This window comes from Oncorhynchus nerka, linkage group LG10 (genome assembly GCF_034236695.1).
Source record: "Oncorhynchus nerka isolate Pitt River linkage group LG10, Oner_Uvic_2.0, whole genome shotgun sequence".
NCBI classification, from domain to species: domain Eukaryota; kingdom Metazoa; phylum Chordata; class Actinopteri; order Salmoniformes; family Salmonidae; genus Oncorhynchus; species Oncorhynchus nerka.
In genome coordinates, this window is record NC_088405.1 from 9,290,841 (window position 1) to 9,307,443 (window position 16,603).

The following is a 16,603-nucleotide window of genomic DNA, read 5'->3' on the forward strand; positions in this document are numbered from 1 at the left end:
TTTTATAGTGTAACGAAGGATCTGTTGAAATCGGTTTATTCCAGCTCAGGGACAGGAGGAACAGGGACAGGAGGAACAGGGACAGGAGGAACAGGAGGAACAGGGACAGGAGGAACAGGGACAGGAGGAACAGGGACAGGAGGAACAGGGACAGGAGGAACAGGGGCGGAGAACATCGGTCATATTAACATTAGGATGTTTTAAAGTTGGATCCCCTTTTGGGTTGGTATTGCTGCTCCACTGTTTATAACAGGAGGATGGTGAAGGTAAGGACAGTAATAAGACTAAATCACAGATCTTCGTCTAACATATTGTATATAACAGGAGGATGGTGAAGGTAAGGACAGTAATAAGACTAAATCACAGATCTTAGTCTAACATGTTGTAATGGTAGATTCATGGGCATCTTCAACCTAAATGGAACCTGATATTGTTTATTTAACTAGGCAAGTCTAGTTACATCTGTTCATAGCCCATCCCATCCAACCATCCCCATGTTAATTGCGTTGTCTGTTCACACTGCTTTGCTTTATCTTGGCCAGGTCGCAGTTGCAAATGAGAACTTGTTCTCAACTAGCCTACCTGGTTAAATAAAGGTGAAATAAAAAAATATATATATTTTTTTTAAATATAATTTATTTCGTTTTTTTGCGTCTTTGCACCCCAGTATCTCTACTTGAACATTCATCATCTTCTGCACATCGATCACTCCAGTGTTTAAATGCTAAAATGTAATTACTTCCCCACTACGGCCTATTTACTGCCTTACCTCCCTAATCTTACCTCAGTTGCACACACTGTATATAGACTTTTCTATTGTGTTATTGACTGTACGCTTGTCTATTCCATGTGTAACTCTGTGTTGTTGTTTGTGTCGCACTCCTTTGCTTTGCCTTGGCCAGGTCACAGTTGTAAATGAGAACTTGTTGCTTTGCCTTGGCCAGGTCACAGTTGTAAATGAGAACTTGTTGCTTTGCCTTGGCCAGGTCGCAGTTGTAAATGAGAACTTGTGGCTTTGCCTTGGCCAGGTCACAGTTGTAAATGAGAACTTGTTGCTTTGCCTTGGCCAGGTCACAGTTGTAAATGAGAACTTGTTGCTTTGCCTTGGCCAGGTCACAGTTGTAAATGAGAACTTGTTGCTTTGCCTTGGCCAGGTCACAGTTGTAAATGAGAACTTGTTGCTTTGCCTTGGCCAGGTCACAGTTGTAAATGAGAACTTGTTGCTTTGCCTTGGCCAGGTCAGTTGTAAATGAGAACTTGCTTTGCCTTGCTTTGCCTTGGCCAGTTGTCAATGAGAACTTGTTGTAAATGAGAACTTGTTGCTTTGCCTTGGCCAGGTCACAGTTGTAAATGAGAACTTGTTGCTTTGCCTTGGCCAGGTCACAGTTGTAAATGAGAACTTGTTGCTTTGCCTTGGCCAGGTCACAGTTGTAAATGAGAACTTGTTGCTTTGCCTTGGCCAGGTCACAGTTGTAAATGAGAACTTGTTGCTTTGCCTTGGCCAGGTCACAGTTGTAAATGAGAACTTGTTGCTTTGCCTTGGCCAGGTCACAGTTGTAAATGAGAACTTGTTGCTTTGCCTTGGCCAGGTCACAGTTGTAAATGAGAACTTGTTGCTTGCTTGCCTTGGCCAGGTCACAGTTGTAAATGAGAACTTGTTGCTTTGCCTTGGCCAGGTCACAGTTGTAAATGAGAACTTGTTGCTTTGCCTTGGCCAGGTCACAGTTGTAAATGAGAACTTGTTGCTTTGCCTTGGCCAGGTCACAGTTGTAAATGAGAACTTGTTGCTTTGCCTTGGCCAGGTCACAGTTGTAAATGAGAACTTGTTGCTTTGCCTTGGCCAGGTCACAGTTGTAAATGAGAACTTGTTGCTTTGCCTTGGCCAGGTCGCAGTTGTAAATGAGAACTTGTTGCTTTGCCTTGGCCAGGTCGCAGTTGTAAATGAGAACTTGTTGCTTTGCCTTGGCCAGGTCGCAGTTGTAAATGAGAACTTGTTGCTTTGCCTTGGCCAGGTCACAGTTGTAAATGAGAACTTGTTGCTTTGCCTTGGCCAGGTCACAGTTGTAAATGAGAACTTGTTGCTTTGCCTTGGCCAGGAACACCTTGGCCAGTTGTAAATGAGAACTTGTTGCTTTGCCTTGGCCAGGTCACAGTTGTAAATGAGAACTTGTTGCTTTGCCTTGGCCAGGTCACAGTTGTAAATGAGAACTTGTTGCTTTGCCTTGGCCAGGTCGCAGTTGTAAATGAGAACTTGTTGCTTTGCCTTGGCCAGGTCGCAGTTGTAAATGAGAACTTGTTGCTTTGCCTTGGCCAGGTCGCAGTTGTAAATGAGAACTTGTAAATAAAGGTTAAATAAAGGTGAAATAAAAGATTGTAAGTGTCAGTTAAGAACAAATTCTAATTTTCAATAATGGCCTACCAGGGAACAGTGGGTTAACTTCCTTGTTCAGGGGCAGAACAACAGATTTTTAACATGTCAGCTCAGGGATTCAATCTAGCAACCTTTCGGTTACTGGCCCAATGCTCTAACCACTAGGCTACCTGCCGCCCCAGGATACAGTGCACTACGTTTGACCAGAGCCCTATGGTACTAGGGTGCCATTTGGGATGCATACAGAGGCAGTGCAGTCGTACCAACCGTACAGCTAAACCAGACGTCTTAGTGTTAACATATTGGAACTGTAGATGAATCAATATGTCATGTTTTACTCTACCTCCTCCAAAACACCTCTAGAACACTACAAACAGCCCCCTATTCCCTCTAGAACACTACAAACAGCCCCCTATTCCCTCTAGAACACTACAAACAGCCCCATATTCCCTCTAGAACACTACAAACAGCCCCCTATTCCCTCTAGAACACTACAAACAGACGCTTTCTAAACCTGACCAGCCTCTTCCTTCAGTCCTAGTTTACCATTCCCCAGCCTCTTCCTTCAGTCCTAGTTTACCATTCCTCAGCCTCTTCCTTCAGTCCTAGTTTACCATTCCCCAGCCTCTTCCTTCAGCCCTAGTTTACCATTCCTCAGACTCTTCCTTCAGTCCTAGTTTACCATTCCCCAGCCTCTTCCTTCAGCCCTAGTTTACCATTCCCCAGCCTCTTCCTTCAGTCCTAGTTTACCATTCCCCAGCCTCTTCGTTCAGTCCTAGTTTACCATTCCCCAGCCTCTTCCTTCAGTCCTAGTTTACCATTCCTCAGCCTCTTCCTTCAGTCCTAGTTTACCAATCCTCAGCCTCTTCCTTCAGCCCTAGTTTACCATTCCTCAGTCTCTTCCTTCAGTCCTAGTTTACCATTCCTCAGCCTCTTCCTTCAGCCCTAGTTTACCATTCCTCAGTCCTAGTTTACCAATCCTCAGCCTCTTCCTTCAGTCCTAGTTTACCAATTCCTCAGCCTCTTCCTTCAGTCCTAGTTTACCATTCCTCAGTTTTCAGTCCAATCCCTCAGCCTCTTCCTTCAGTCCTAGTTTACCAATCCTCAGCCTTTCCTCAGCCTCTTCCTTCAGTCCTAGTTTACCATTCCTCAGCCAGTCCTAGTTTACCTCAGCCTCTTCCTTCAGCCCTAGTTTACCAATCCTCAGCCTCTTCCTTCAGCCCTAGTTTACCATTCCTCAGCCTCTTCCTTCAGTCCTAGTTTACCAATCCTCAGCCTCTTCCTTCAGTCCTAGTTTACCATTCCTCAGCCTCTTCCTTCAGCCCTAGTTTACCATTCCTCAGCCTCTTCCTTCAGCCCTAGTTTACCAATCCTCAGCCTCTTCCTTCAGCCCTAGTTTACCATTCCTCAGCCTCTTCCTTCAGTCCTAGTTTACCATTCCTCAGCCTCTTCCTTCAGCCCTAGTTTACCATTCCTCAGCCTCTACCTTCAGCCCTAGTTTACCATTCCTCAGCCCTCTTCCTTCAGTCCAAGTTTACCGTTACCCAGCCTCAGCATCCCAAATGGTACCTTATTCCCTAGTTAGTGCACAATTTTTTGACTAAACTGGTCAAAAGTAGTGCACTATCTAGGGAATAGGAAGCTATTTGGGATACAACCTGTTGCTTTCTCCACACTTGTGAATAGAATGAAGGCAGCAGCTCCATTTTCTGAATAGATTGATTCTCAGATGGCCTTGTATGAAGCTGCTGGAATTGATTCTCATCTGGCCTTATATGAAGCTGCTGGAATAGATTCTCAGCTGGCCTTGTCTGAAGCTGCTGGAATTGATGCTCAGCTGGCCTTGTCTGAAGCTGCTGGAATTGATGCTCAGCTGGCCTTGTATGAAGCTGCTGGAATTGATTCTCCGCTGGCCTTGTATGAAGCTGCTGGAATTGATTCTCAGCTGGCCTTGTATGAAGCTGCTGGAATTGATTCTCAGCTGGCCTTGTATGAAGCTGCTGGAATTGATTCTCAGCTGGCCTTGTCTGAAGCTGCTGGAATTGATTCTCAGCTGGCCTTGTCTGAAGCTGCTGGAATTGATTCTCAGCTGGCCTTGTATGAAGCTGCTGGAATTGATTCTCAGCTGGCCTTGTATGAAGCTGCTGGAATTGATTCTCAGCTGGCCTTGTATGAAGCTGCTGGAATTGATGAATGTGTCAGTCTGTGAGGAGGAGCGAGGGGTGCAGAGGGGGGTTGGTTGTATGTGCCGTGGATCAGATATCAGATCGCCTGGGTCTGGAAATTAGCCACACGTTTCCTCATTGCACAGAAAAGGGCTGACGGGGGCCTTTTCCTTCATAAGCCACAGCAGCATTATTCTGAGATTTCATTGGACTGGTAGAGGTCAAAGAAACCGAAACGAGGAAATCTGACAACTGGATATAAGAATATAACATAATACAAAAACAGTAATAACTGGCCGTTGATGTTGGATCATATCTTATTTTATTTTAAAAAATGAAGATAAAAGTACATTTAATTCACCTATTTAGTTAATGAATGTGACCGGGTTGAAATGTAATTTTGTTATTTGAAAAGCAATTTTGTTATTTGAAAAGCATCTTTTTTTCTCCCATGGAAAAGCAAAATGGGGGAAAATGTATTTGGAATTGATATTTCAGTTTAGTTCCTGAATTGACTGAAATGAACTATAATTCACCCCAGCACTGTAGTAATGATGAATGTAATTATATAACCTCATTCTGGGTCAGAATTTACTATTGGGTCAGTGTTTCTACTGCTATGTGAATGGGAGGCCAACCCAATGAAGATATAGTCTATTCTACTCCAGCCCAGTCTAGTCCAGTCTCTTCTATTCTATTTTATTCTATATTATTCCACTGTGAGTTGTGCTGTGTGAATGAACTGCAGGCCCACCAACCTGTTGCATCCAGTCTCTTCTATTCTAGGCCAGTGTACAGCTACGTTATTCCACTGTGAGTTGTGCTGTGTGAATGAACGGCAGGCCCACCAACCTGTTGCATCCAGTCTCTTCTATTCTAGGCCAGTGTACAGCTACGTTATACCACTGAGTTGTGCTGTGTGAATGAACGGCAGGCCCACCAACCTGTTGCATCCAGTCTCTTCTATTCTAGACCAGTGTACGGATACGTTATACCACTGTGAGTTGTGCTGTGTGAATGAACGGCAGGCCCACCCACCTGTTGCATCCAGTCTCTTCTATTCTAGGCCAGTGTACGGCTACGTTATTCCCCTGTGAGTTGTGCTGTGTGAATGAACAGCAGGCCCACCAACCTGTTGCATCCAGGTGGTGAAGGATCGTTGCCAGGAGTTTTTCTTCTCCAGATGCAGGTAGCTGTTGAAGAGGATCAGGTACATGTAACGCTCCAGATACTGGACACTCTTCAGAAGCAGCTGCTGCACCTCCTTCTCACTCTTACCACTTTTAATCTGCAGGGGAATCACGGAAAGAGGAGAGTCATTATATTTTTAAAAAATGGCCCTCCACACCAAAGGATGAGAACTGTAACCATAAAAACATTTAAAAGTTGTTTTAGTTCAAGTGAACAACAGCGTCCACACTACAACGGTAACTAATACACGTTGCAGAAGAAACAAGACTTTATTTTAGGTGAACTATTCCTTTAATTCATGTTGTGGATCAGACTACTATGAGATTGGGGAGGCAGGGAGCCTAGTGGTTAGAGCTTTGGGCCAGTAACCAAAAGGTTGCTAGATCGAATCCCAGAGCAAGGTAAAAATCGAATCTCAGAACAAGGTAAAAAAGAAATCTGTTGTTCTGCCCCTGAACAGGCAGTTAACCCACTGTTCCTAGACCAGTTAACCCACTGTTCCTAGACCAGTTAACCCACTGTTCCTAGACCAGTTAACCCACTGTTCCTAGACCAGTTAACCCACTGTTCCTAGACCAGTTAACCCACTGTTCCTAGACCAGTTAACCCACTGTTCCTAGACCAGTTAACCCACTGTTCCTAGACCAGTTAACCCCACTGTTCCTAGACCAGTTAACCCACTGTTCCTAGACCAGTTAACCCACTGTTCCTAGACCAGTTAACCCACTGTTCCTAGACCAGTTAACCCACTGTTCCTAGACCAGTTAACCCACTGTTCCTAGACCAGTTAACCCACTGTTCCTAGACCAGTTAACCCACTGTTCCTAGACCAGTTAACCCACTGTTCCTAGACCAGTTAACCCACTGTTCCTAGACCAGTTAACCCACTGTTCCTAGACCAGTTAACCCACTGTTCCTAGACCAGTTAACCCACTGTTCCTAGACCAGTTAACCCACTGTTCCTAGACCAGTTAACCCACTGTTCCTAGGCCGTCATTGTAAATAAGATTTGTTCTTAACTGACTTGCCTAGATAAATAATATAAAGATTGACCTCTAGACATATCTCACCTACTTCTGACCAGGGGGAATCATGGGAAAAGAGAAGTCATTATTATGGGTGTGGTCTCATTGGTAAACACTGTGTCACTAGCAACGTGAAGGTCATGGGTTCAATTCATCGGGGATCAGATCACACACAGTAAATGTATGTCACTTTGGATAATAGTGTCTTCTGAGTACTACAGTATTTAGTGTATTATCCTTATTTTCCGTGGTGTCTGTTTGGCCAAGCATGAACACAGCACAGCCTGGTGAGAGTAAATGACAGTGCAACTCTTTCAACCAGGCCTTAATAGCCAGGTAACCACAGAGCAGACAAAAGGTCAGATAGCTGTAGGTCTTCTCTAATAGGCTAGAACTGTAGCCAACCATTCAATACCTCTCTACGCACTAATGACTCCTGGGATATCATTTATACCATCTCGGTCTCGGTTGACATTTAACCTTCAGAAATAATGGGTGAGCAAATGAGGGCTAACAATACCAACGTTTTCCACACTTCATAGGACAAAGAAACAATTTCCTATAATTTTCAGGGAACCCAGGACTGTGCACAGCAATGTTTCCGACTCATCAAACATCTAAATGATTGCCACCACGGCAAATAAACATGGAACATGAAAAATAATTTCTGCCGAGGCGCACTTTGAAGATGCTAGAATTTACTTTTCCTCTGCCAACAAAACGAGTAATGAACAGAGAAATCAGAGTACACTATATTCTAATAAATAGTTGATCTACCTTGCTGGCTTGTTGTTGTGTGTTCTATGCGAGATAAATATTCCTCCCAAGACGCATTTAAGCTGTGAATTTCCAATCGCAGGGAAAACTGCAGTTTTAATGGCCATTGTTTAAAAAAAAGGTAGATCCCAGCTTTCCATTCCTACTTTGGTTATTTCACAACTCCTAAATATGTGCAAACTGCATAATTTTAAACCCAGTGTTTTTAGCAGTGGCATGGTTAACATGTTACCACTTTCCAATTTGCTGTGAGTGTATAGGGGAGAGTGGGACTAAATGTAACATGGGCCAATTTTGGGGTAAATTGGGGTAAAAAGCCAACCTTATTCATTACACTTTGGATGGTGTATCAATACACCCAGTCACTACAAAGTTAGAGGCGTCCTTCCTAATTCAGTTGCAGGAGAGGAAAGAAACTGCTCAGGGGTTTCACCATGAGGTCAATGGTGACTTTAAAACAGTTACAGAGTTTAATGGCTGTGGTAGGAGAAAACTGAGGATGGATCAACAACATTGTTACTCCACAATACTAACCTCATTGACAGAGTGAAAAGAAGGAAGCCTGTACAGAATACAAATATGCCAAAACATGCATCCTGTTTGCAACAAGGCACTAAAGTAATATTGCACAAAATATGGTAAAGCAATTCACTTTCTGTCCTGAATTAGTAATGTATTGAATTTTCACAGAACATGAGTACAACTCTCCATATTTTCAAGCATAGTGATGGCTGCATCATGTTATGGGTATGCTTGTAATTGTTTTTCAGGATAAAAAAAACAAAAACAGAATGTCACTAGGTACAGGCAAATCCTAGAGGAAAACCTGGTTCAGTCTTCTTTCCACCAGACACAGGGAGATGAATTCACCTTTCAGCACGACAATAACCTAAAACACAAGGCCACATCTACACTGGAGCTGTTTACCACGAAGACAGTGAATGTTCCTTAGTGGCCGAGTTACAGTTTTGATTCAAATCTAATTTAAAATCTATAGAAATATATGAAAATGGTTGTCTAGCAAAAATATAAAACGCAACATGAAACAATTTCAAAAATACTGAGTCACAGTTTTATAAGGAAATCAGTCTATTAAAATAAATTCATTAGGCCCTAATCTATGGATTTGACAAGAATGGGCAGGCGTGCAGCCATGGAGGGCACAGACCAACCCACTTGGCAGCCATGGAGGGCACAGACCAACCCACTTGGCAGCCATGGAGGGCACAGACCAACCCACTTGGCAGCCATGGAGGGCACAGACCAACCCACTTGGCAGCCAGGCCGGATGTCGAGGTCCCGTAATTCATTCAAACTAAATGGAAGAAAACAGAACGAAACAGGGAGGGACAACCTGAACTTAAGAAGCGCTAATTTACAACGGAATACTATTTGCTACGGGTTGCTACGGTGTGCACTAATGAACATGACCCAGGAAGTCCCTCTTCCTATTTCAGTGGGTTCTCCTCCGTTCGGTGCAGTAGCAGATAAGTATCAAGTATCAAAGTGGCCATACATTTTTACTCGTTCTCCACTCTCCAACTTTATGTCTAACTGAAAAGCCTAACCTAGCAATCAGGCCAACTGAAGAAAAGAAAAAACATCAGATGGAATCCAATGACAATCATTTACCTCGTTCTCTCTCTCTACGCTGAGTAACCTTGATAATGGGGTCCTTTTTCAATAACTGGTTACTGGCACCATGGTATCTGCTGACAAGGCTCTTCTAGCAGTGGTTTCATCCCAACCTGCACCCTATTCCCTATTTAATGCACTGCTTCTTTTACCAGGGCCCATAGGGATTATGGTGAAAAACGGTGGACTAAATGGGGAGCCATTTGGGATGTAGCCCATTAGTCAATGTCAGGAACGAAGGTTTTTAATGTGAAGCTTTGATTGCTTTGGGCCTTGAGCTAAACCCTGGAACGGAGTACTAATGCTTCAGAGTGTTTGTAGTGGCAAGGTTGGAGGGGGTTGGGGGGGGAGGGGTGAGGGGTAGAGGGGTGAGCTAACCCTGGAACGGAGTACTAATGCTTCAGAGTGTTTGTAGTGGCAAGGTTGGAGGGGGTTGGGGGGGTAGAGGGGTGAGCTAACCCTGGAATGGAGTACTAATGCTTCAGAGTGTTTGTAGTGGCAAGGTTGGGGGGGGTAGAGGGGTGAGCTAACCCTGGAACGGAGTACTAATGCTTCAGAGTGTTTGTAGTGGCAAGGTTGGAGGGGGTTGGGGGTAGAGGGGTGAGGGGGTAGAGGGGTGAGCTAACCCTGGAACGGAGTACTAATGCTTCAGAGTGTTAGTAGTGGCAAGGTTGGAGGGGTTGGGGGGGGTAGAGGGGTGAGCTAACCCTGGAATGGAGTACTAATGCTTCAGAGTGTTTGTAGTGGCAAGGTTGGAGGGGGTTGGGGGGGGTAGAGGGGTGAGCTAACCCTGGAATGGAGTACTAATGCTTCAGAGTGTTTGTAGTGGCAAGATTGGAGGGGGTTGGGGGGGGTAGAGGGGTGAGCTAACCCTGGAACGGAGTACTAATGCTTCAGAGTGTTTGTAGTGGCAAGGTTGGAGGGGGTTGGGGGGTAGAGGGGTGAGGGGGTAGAGGGGTGAGCTAACCCTGGAACGGAGTACTAATGCTTCAGAATGTTTGTAGTGGCAAGGTTGGGGGGGTTGGGGGGTAGAGGGGTGAGGAGGGACAGCAGGGAGTTGAGGGGTGAGGAGGGGGTGGGTAGAGGAGTGAGGAGGGACATGAGGGAGTTGAGGGGTGAGGAGGGGGGGTTGAGGGGTGAGGAGGGGTTAGAGGAGTGAGGAGGGACAGGAGGGAGTTGAGGGGTGAGGAGGAGGGGGAGTTGAGGGGTGAGGAGGAGGGGGAGTTGAGGGGTGAGGAGGGGGGTTGAGGGGTGAGGAGGGGGGAGTTGAGGCTAGCTCCCTGTAGCATCAGCAGTCTGAGCAGAAAGCAGAATGTATTAAGGCAACATGATAATTCATATTTGTAACTGCCAGAATGAGGTGTGTTTGGGGTCTGATAGAAAATGTTGCGAAATAAAATGAATCGCAATTTAAAATGGTCACACTGACTGTAGGAGGACAAACTAAGAAACATTCTATGGCGCATTGGGGCGAATGAAAACGGGTCCTTTTACAATGTCAACAGATAATAAATAGGTGGACTGGTGGAAATAAACACCTATAGACACCGCCTCCGTGAAGGAGTCAGTGGTACTTCCTGTCCATTCCCAAACAGGGGCGGGAGAGACACCGCCTCCGTGAAGGAGTCAGTGGTACTTCCTGTCCATTCCCAAACAGGGGCGGGAGAGACACCGCCTCCGTGAAGGAGTCAGTGGTACTTCCTGTCCATTCCCAAACAGGGGCGGGAGACACCGCCTCCGTGAAGGAGTCAGTGGTACTTCCTGTCCATTCCCAAACAGGGGCGGGAGAGACACCGCCTCCGTGAAGGAGTCAGTGGTACTTCCTGTCCATTCCCAAACAGGGGCGGGAGAGACACCGCCTCCGTGAAGGAGTCAGTGGTACTTCCTGTCCATTCCCAAACAGGGGCGGAGAGACACCGCCTCCGTGAAGGAGTCAGTGGTACTTCCTGTCCATTCCCAAACAGGGGCGGGAGACACCGCCTCCGTGAAGGAGTCAGTGGTACTTCCTGTCCATTCCCAAACAGGGGCGGGAGAGACACCGCCTCCGTGAAGGAGTCAGTGGTACTTCCTGTCCATTCCCAAACAGGGGCGGAGAGACACCGCCTCCGTGAAGGAGTCAGTGGTACTTCCTGTCCATTCCCAAACAGGGGCGGGAGAGACACCGCCTCCGTGAAGGAGTCAGTGGTACTTCCTGTCCATTCCCAAACAGGGGCGGAGAGACACCGCCTCCGTGAAGGAGTCAGGGGTACTTCCTGTCCATTCCCAAACATGGGCGGAGAGACACCGCCTCCGTGAAGGAGTCAGTGGTACTTCCTGTCCATTCCCAAACAGGGGCGGAGAGACACCGCCTCCGTGAAGGAGTCAGTGGTACTTCCTGTCCATTCCCAAACAGGGGCGGGAGAGACACCGCCTCCGTGAAGGAGTCAGTGGTACTTCCTGTCCATTCCCAAACAGGGGCGGGAGAGACACCGCCTCCGTGAAGGAGTCAGTGGTACTTCCTGTCCATTCCCAAACAGGGGCGGGAGAGATACCGCCTCCGTGAAGGAGTCAGTGGTACTTCCTGTCCATTCCCAAACAGGGGCGGGAGAGACTCTCCTCAGGTCCCCTCTCCTCTCCTCTCCTCTCCTCTCCCCTCCTCTCCTCTCCTCTCCCCTCCTCTCCTCTCCTCTCTTCTCCCCTCCTCTCCCCTCCTCTCCCCTCCTCTCTCCTCCTCTCTCCTCCTCCTCCTCTCCTCTCCTCTCCTCTCCTCTCCTCTGGTCTCTTCTGACAGCTGATCTAACCGGGCAACATGTGAATTCTGTCCGTCTGTCTGAGAACCCTGTGAGGCCCATATTCATTAGTGCACAGCGTAGCAAAAACGTTTTCATTAGAAACTAAACGGAAGAAAACAAAACGGGTAGGGACAACCTGAACTTAAGAAGCGCTAATTTGCAACTGAATACCATTTTCTATGGTTTGCTACAGTGTGCACTAATGAATATGACCCAGGAAATCCCTCTTCCTATTTCAGTGTGTTCTCCTCCGTTTGGTGCCTATCGAACAGGACCCTGATCCCCCTGTGCACCCTGCCTTCCCAGAAGGCTCTGAGGCAACACTAGTTCAGCGTGCTCACCCTCCTCTCAACTCTCTCTTCAGCCTGAATATAACACAGTGCCCATTCCTGGCAGACACGTGTGCTCCAGATAGACAGAGACACGCACACGCACACACACACAGCACACACACCTGCACAGCACACACACACCTGCACAGCACACACACACAGATCAGCTGTGACTGCACACTTCTTGACACCTCCTCCCATACAACAGACAGACGTTTTCTGCATGCTCCTCACACAGGGCTCCATTCTATAGATCACCCTGTACCCTACATAGTGCACTGCGGGCCCAGGTCAAAGTAGGGCACTATGTAGGGAATTTGGGCGCCATGTGGGATGGAACCAGAGGGTCTCTGGTAATCCCCTTCAGGCATGTCCCCCTCCCATCCTCACAGTGAAGGACAGAGCACAGCTGGCTAGAAGAGGGCAACACTAACCCCGGCTTACTAAGCAAAGGAGCGCGAGCACACACGCACGCACGCACGCACGCTGATCTGTAAACTGGCACAGTAACTAATCCCAATCAATTGAAAAATGTGTGATTCATTAAGTTGAGGGAGGTGACACTGCTGGGGTTAAAATAAGGGAGATGACACTGCTGGGGTTAAAATAAGGGAGATGACACTGCTGGGGTTAAAATAAGGGAGGGGACACTGCTGGGGTTAAAATAAGGGAGGTGACACTGCTGGGGTTAAAATAAGGGAGGGGACACTGCTGGGGTTAAAATAAGGGAGGTGACACTGCTGGGGTGAAAATAAGGGAGGGGACACTGCTGGGGTTAAAATAAGGGAGGGGACACTGCTGGGGTTAAAATAAGGGAGGGGACACTGCTGGGGTTAAAATAAGGGAGGTGACACTGCTGGGGTTAAAATAAGGGAGGTGACACTGCTGGGGTTAAAATAAGGGAGGTGACACTGCTGGGGTTAAAATAAGGGAGGGGACACTGCTGGGGTTAAAATAAGGGAGGGGACACTGCTGGGGTTAAAATAAGGGAGGTGACACTGCTGGGGTTAAAATAAGGGAGGTGACACTGCTGTGGTTAAAATAAGGGAGGTGACACTGCTGGGGTTAAAATAAGGGAGGTGACACTGCTGGGGTTAAAATAAGGGAGGTGACACTGCTGGGGTTAAAATAAGGGAGGGGACACTGCTGGGGTTAAAATAAGGGAGGGGACACTGCTGGGGTTAAAATAAGGGAGGGACACTGCTGGGGTTAAAATAAGGGAGGTGACACTGCTGGGGTTAAAATAAGGGAGGTGTGGAAAGAGTGTGTCATGTTCTGACCATAGTTCTTTTGTGTTTTCTTTGTTTTAGTGTTGGTCAGGACGTGAGCTGAGTGGACATTCTATGTTTTATGTTTCTATGTTGGGTTTGTTGTTTGGCCTGATATGGTTCTCAGAGGCAGGTGTTTGTCATTGTCTCTGATTGGGAACCATATTTAGGGAGCCTGTTTTGTGTTTGGTTTTGTGGGTGGTTGTCTTCTGTCTTTGTGTCATTGCACCAGATAGGACTGTTTCGGTTTTCACCTTTGTTGTTTTGTATTTTGTAGTGTTCTCGTGTATGGTCTTGATTAAACATGTTGAACTCTAACCACGCTGCATTTTGGTCCTCCTCTCCTTCAGTGGAAGAAAGCCGTTACAGTCTGCTCTTTATTTATAGCTGTGTGTCTCACTAATTGCTGAGTTGTGTCATTATCCTCCTGGTGTCCATCAAGGATTAATGACAAAGGTTCAAGTTGAATTAATGAGCAATAGGAATTAAAATTATACTTGAAGTTCACTTTTAATCACTTTTAATGACCAGGAGCACCTATTCCCTTTATAGGGCCCTGGTTATAACCAGGAGTACCTATTCCCTTTTTATAGGGCCCTGGTTATAACCAGGAGTACCTATTCCCTTTATAGGGCCCTGGTTATAACCAGGAGTACCTATTCCCTTTTTATAGGGCCCTGGTTATAACCAGGAGCACCTATTCCCTTTATAGGGCCCTGGTTATAACCAGGAGTACCTATTCCCTTTATAGGGCCCTGGTTATAACCAGGAGTACCTATTCCCTTTATAGGGCCCTGGTTATAACCAGGAGTACCTATTCCCTTTATAGGGCCCTGGTTATAACCAGGAGCACCTATTCCCTTTATAGGGCCCTGGTTATAACCAGGAGTACCTATTCCCTTTATAGGGCCCTGGTTATAACCAGGAGTACCTATTCCCTTTATAGGGCCCTGGTTATAACCAGGAGTACCTATTCCCTTTATAGGGCCCTGGTTATAACCAGGAGTACCTATTCCCTTTATAGGGCCCTGGTTATAACCAGGAGTACCTATTCCCTTTATAGGGCCCTGGTTATAACCAGGAGCACCTATTCCCTTTATAGGGCCCTGGTTATAACCAGGAGTACCTATTCCCTTTATAGGGCCCTGGTTATAACCAGGAGTACCTATTCCCTTTATAGGGCCCTGGTTATAACCAGGAGTACCTATTCCCTTTATAGGGCACTACTTATAACCAGGAGTACCTATTCCCTTTATAGGGCCTAAACTAAACCCCGTCCATCTGGCACTCCAGGCAGACTAAACTAAACCCCGTCCATCTGGCACTCCAGGCAGACTAAACTAAACCCCGTCCATCTGGCACTCCAGGCAGACTAAACTAAACCCCCGCCCATCTGGCACTCCAGGCAGACTAAACTAAACCCCGTCCATCTGGCACTCCAGGCAGACTAAACTAAACCCCGTCCATCTGGCACTCCAGGCAGACTAAACTAAACCCCGTCCATCTGGCACTCCAGGCAGACTAAAATAAACCCCGTCCATCTGGCACTCCAGGCAGACTAAACTAAACCCCCGCCCATCTGGCACTCCAGGCAGACTAAACTAAACCCCGTCCATCTGGCACTCCAGGCAGACTAAACTAAACACCCGCCCATCTGGCACTCCAGGCAGACTAAACTAAACCCCGTCCATCTGGCACTCCAGGCAGACTAAACTAAACCCCGCCCATCTAGCACTCCAGGCAGACTAAACTAAATTCCCACCCATCTGGCACTCCAGGCAGACTAAAATAAAGCCATCCATCTGGCACTCCAGGCAAACTAAAATAAACCCATCCATCTAGCACTCCAGGCAACAGAGGATACCTCCTCCCTGCCTCCTCTCATTCTAGTCCCCTACAGAGGATACCTTCTCCCTGCCTCCTCTCCTTCTAGTCCCCTACAGAGGATACCTTCTCCCTGCCTCCTCTCCTTCTAGTCCCCTACAGAGGATACCTCCTCCCTGCCTCCTCTCCTAGTCCCCTAGTCCCCCTCCTCTCCTTCTAGTCCCCTACAGAGGACACCTCCTCCCTGCCTCCTCTCCTTCTAGTCCCCTACAGAGGATACCACCTCCCTGCCTCCTCTCCTTCTAGTCCCCTACAGAGGACACCTCCTCCCTGACCTCCTCCCTGACTCCTCTCCTTCTAGTCCCCTACAGAGGATACCACCTCCCTGCCTCCTCTCCTTCTAGTCCCCTACAGAGGATACCACCTCCCTGACTCCTCTCCTTCTAGTCCCCTACAGAGGATACCTCCTCCCGGGCTCCTCTCCTTCTAGTCCCCTACAGAGGATACCTCCTCCCTCCTCCTCTCCTTCTAGTCCCCTACAGAGGACACCTCCTCCCTGCCTCCTCTCCTTCTAGTCCCCTACAGAGGATACCACCTCCCTGCCTCCTCTCCTTCTAGTCCCATTTACATTACATTTAAGTCATTTAGCAGACGCTCTTATCCAGAGCGACTTACAAATTGGTGCTTTCACCTTATGACATCCAGTGGAACAGCCACTTTACAATAGTGCATCTAGGTCTTTTAAGGGGGGGGGGAGGGGGAGAAGGATTACTTTATCCTATCCTAGGTATTCCTTAAAGAGGTGGGGTTTCAGGTGTCTCCGGAAGATGGTGATTGACTCCGCTGTCCTGGCGTCGTGAGGGAGTTTGTTCCACCATTGGGGGGCCAGAGCAGCGAACAGTTTTGACCGGGCTGAGCGGGAACTGTACTTCCTCAGTGGTAGGGAGGCGAGCAGGCCAGAGGTGGATGAACGCAGTGCCCTTGTTTGGGTGTAGGGCCTGATCAGAGCCTGGAGGTACTGAGGTGCCGTTCCCCTCACAGCTCCGTAGGCAAGCACCATGGTCTTGTAGCGGATGCGAGCTTCAACTGGAAGCCAGTGGAGAGAGCGGAGGAGCGGGGTGACGTGAGAGAACTTGGGAAGGTTGAACACCAGACGGGCTGCGGCGTTCTGGATGAGTTGTAGGGGTTTAATGGCACCTAGTCCCCTACAGAGGACACCTCCTCCCTGACTCCTCTCCTTCTAG

At 47.4% G+C, this 16,603-nt stretch overlaps 1 protein-coding gene across 3 annotated transcripts in view; it reads right to left on the reverse strand.

Annotated features, from left to right (window-relative positions):
- Positions 1 to 16,603, reverse strand: part of pald1a (phosphatase domain containing paladin 1a) — a 174,798-nt gene that overhangs the window by 17,311 nt on the left and 140,884 nt on the right. For all 3 annotated transcript variants that reach the window (XM_065022967.1, XM_065022966.1, XM_065022965.1), the window contains one exon: positions 5,669 to 5,824. In XM_065022967.1, coding sequence (XP_064879039.1) covers positions 5,669 to 5,824 — 156 coding nt within the window. The remainder of the gene's footprint in view (positions 1 to 5,668; positions 5,825 to 16,603) is intronic.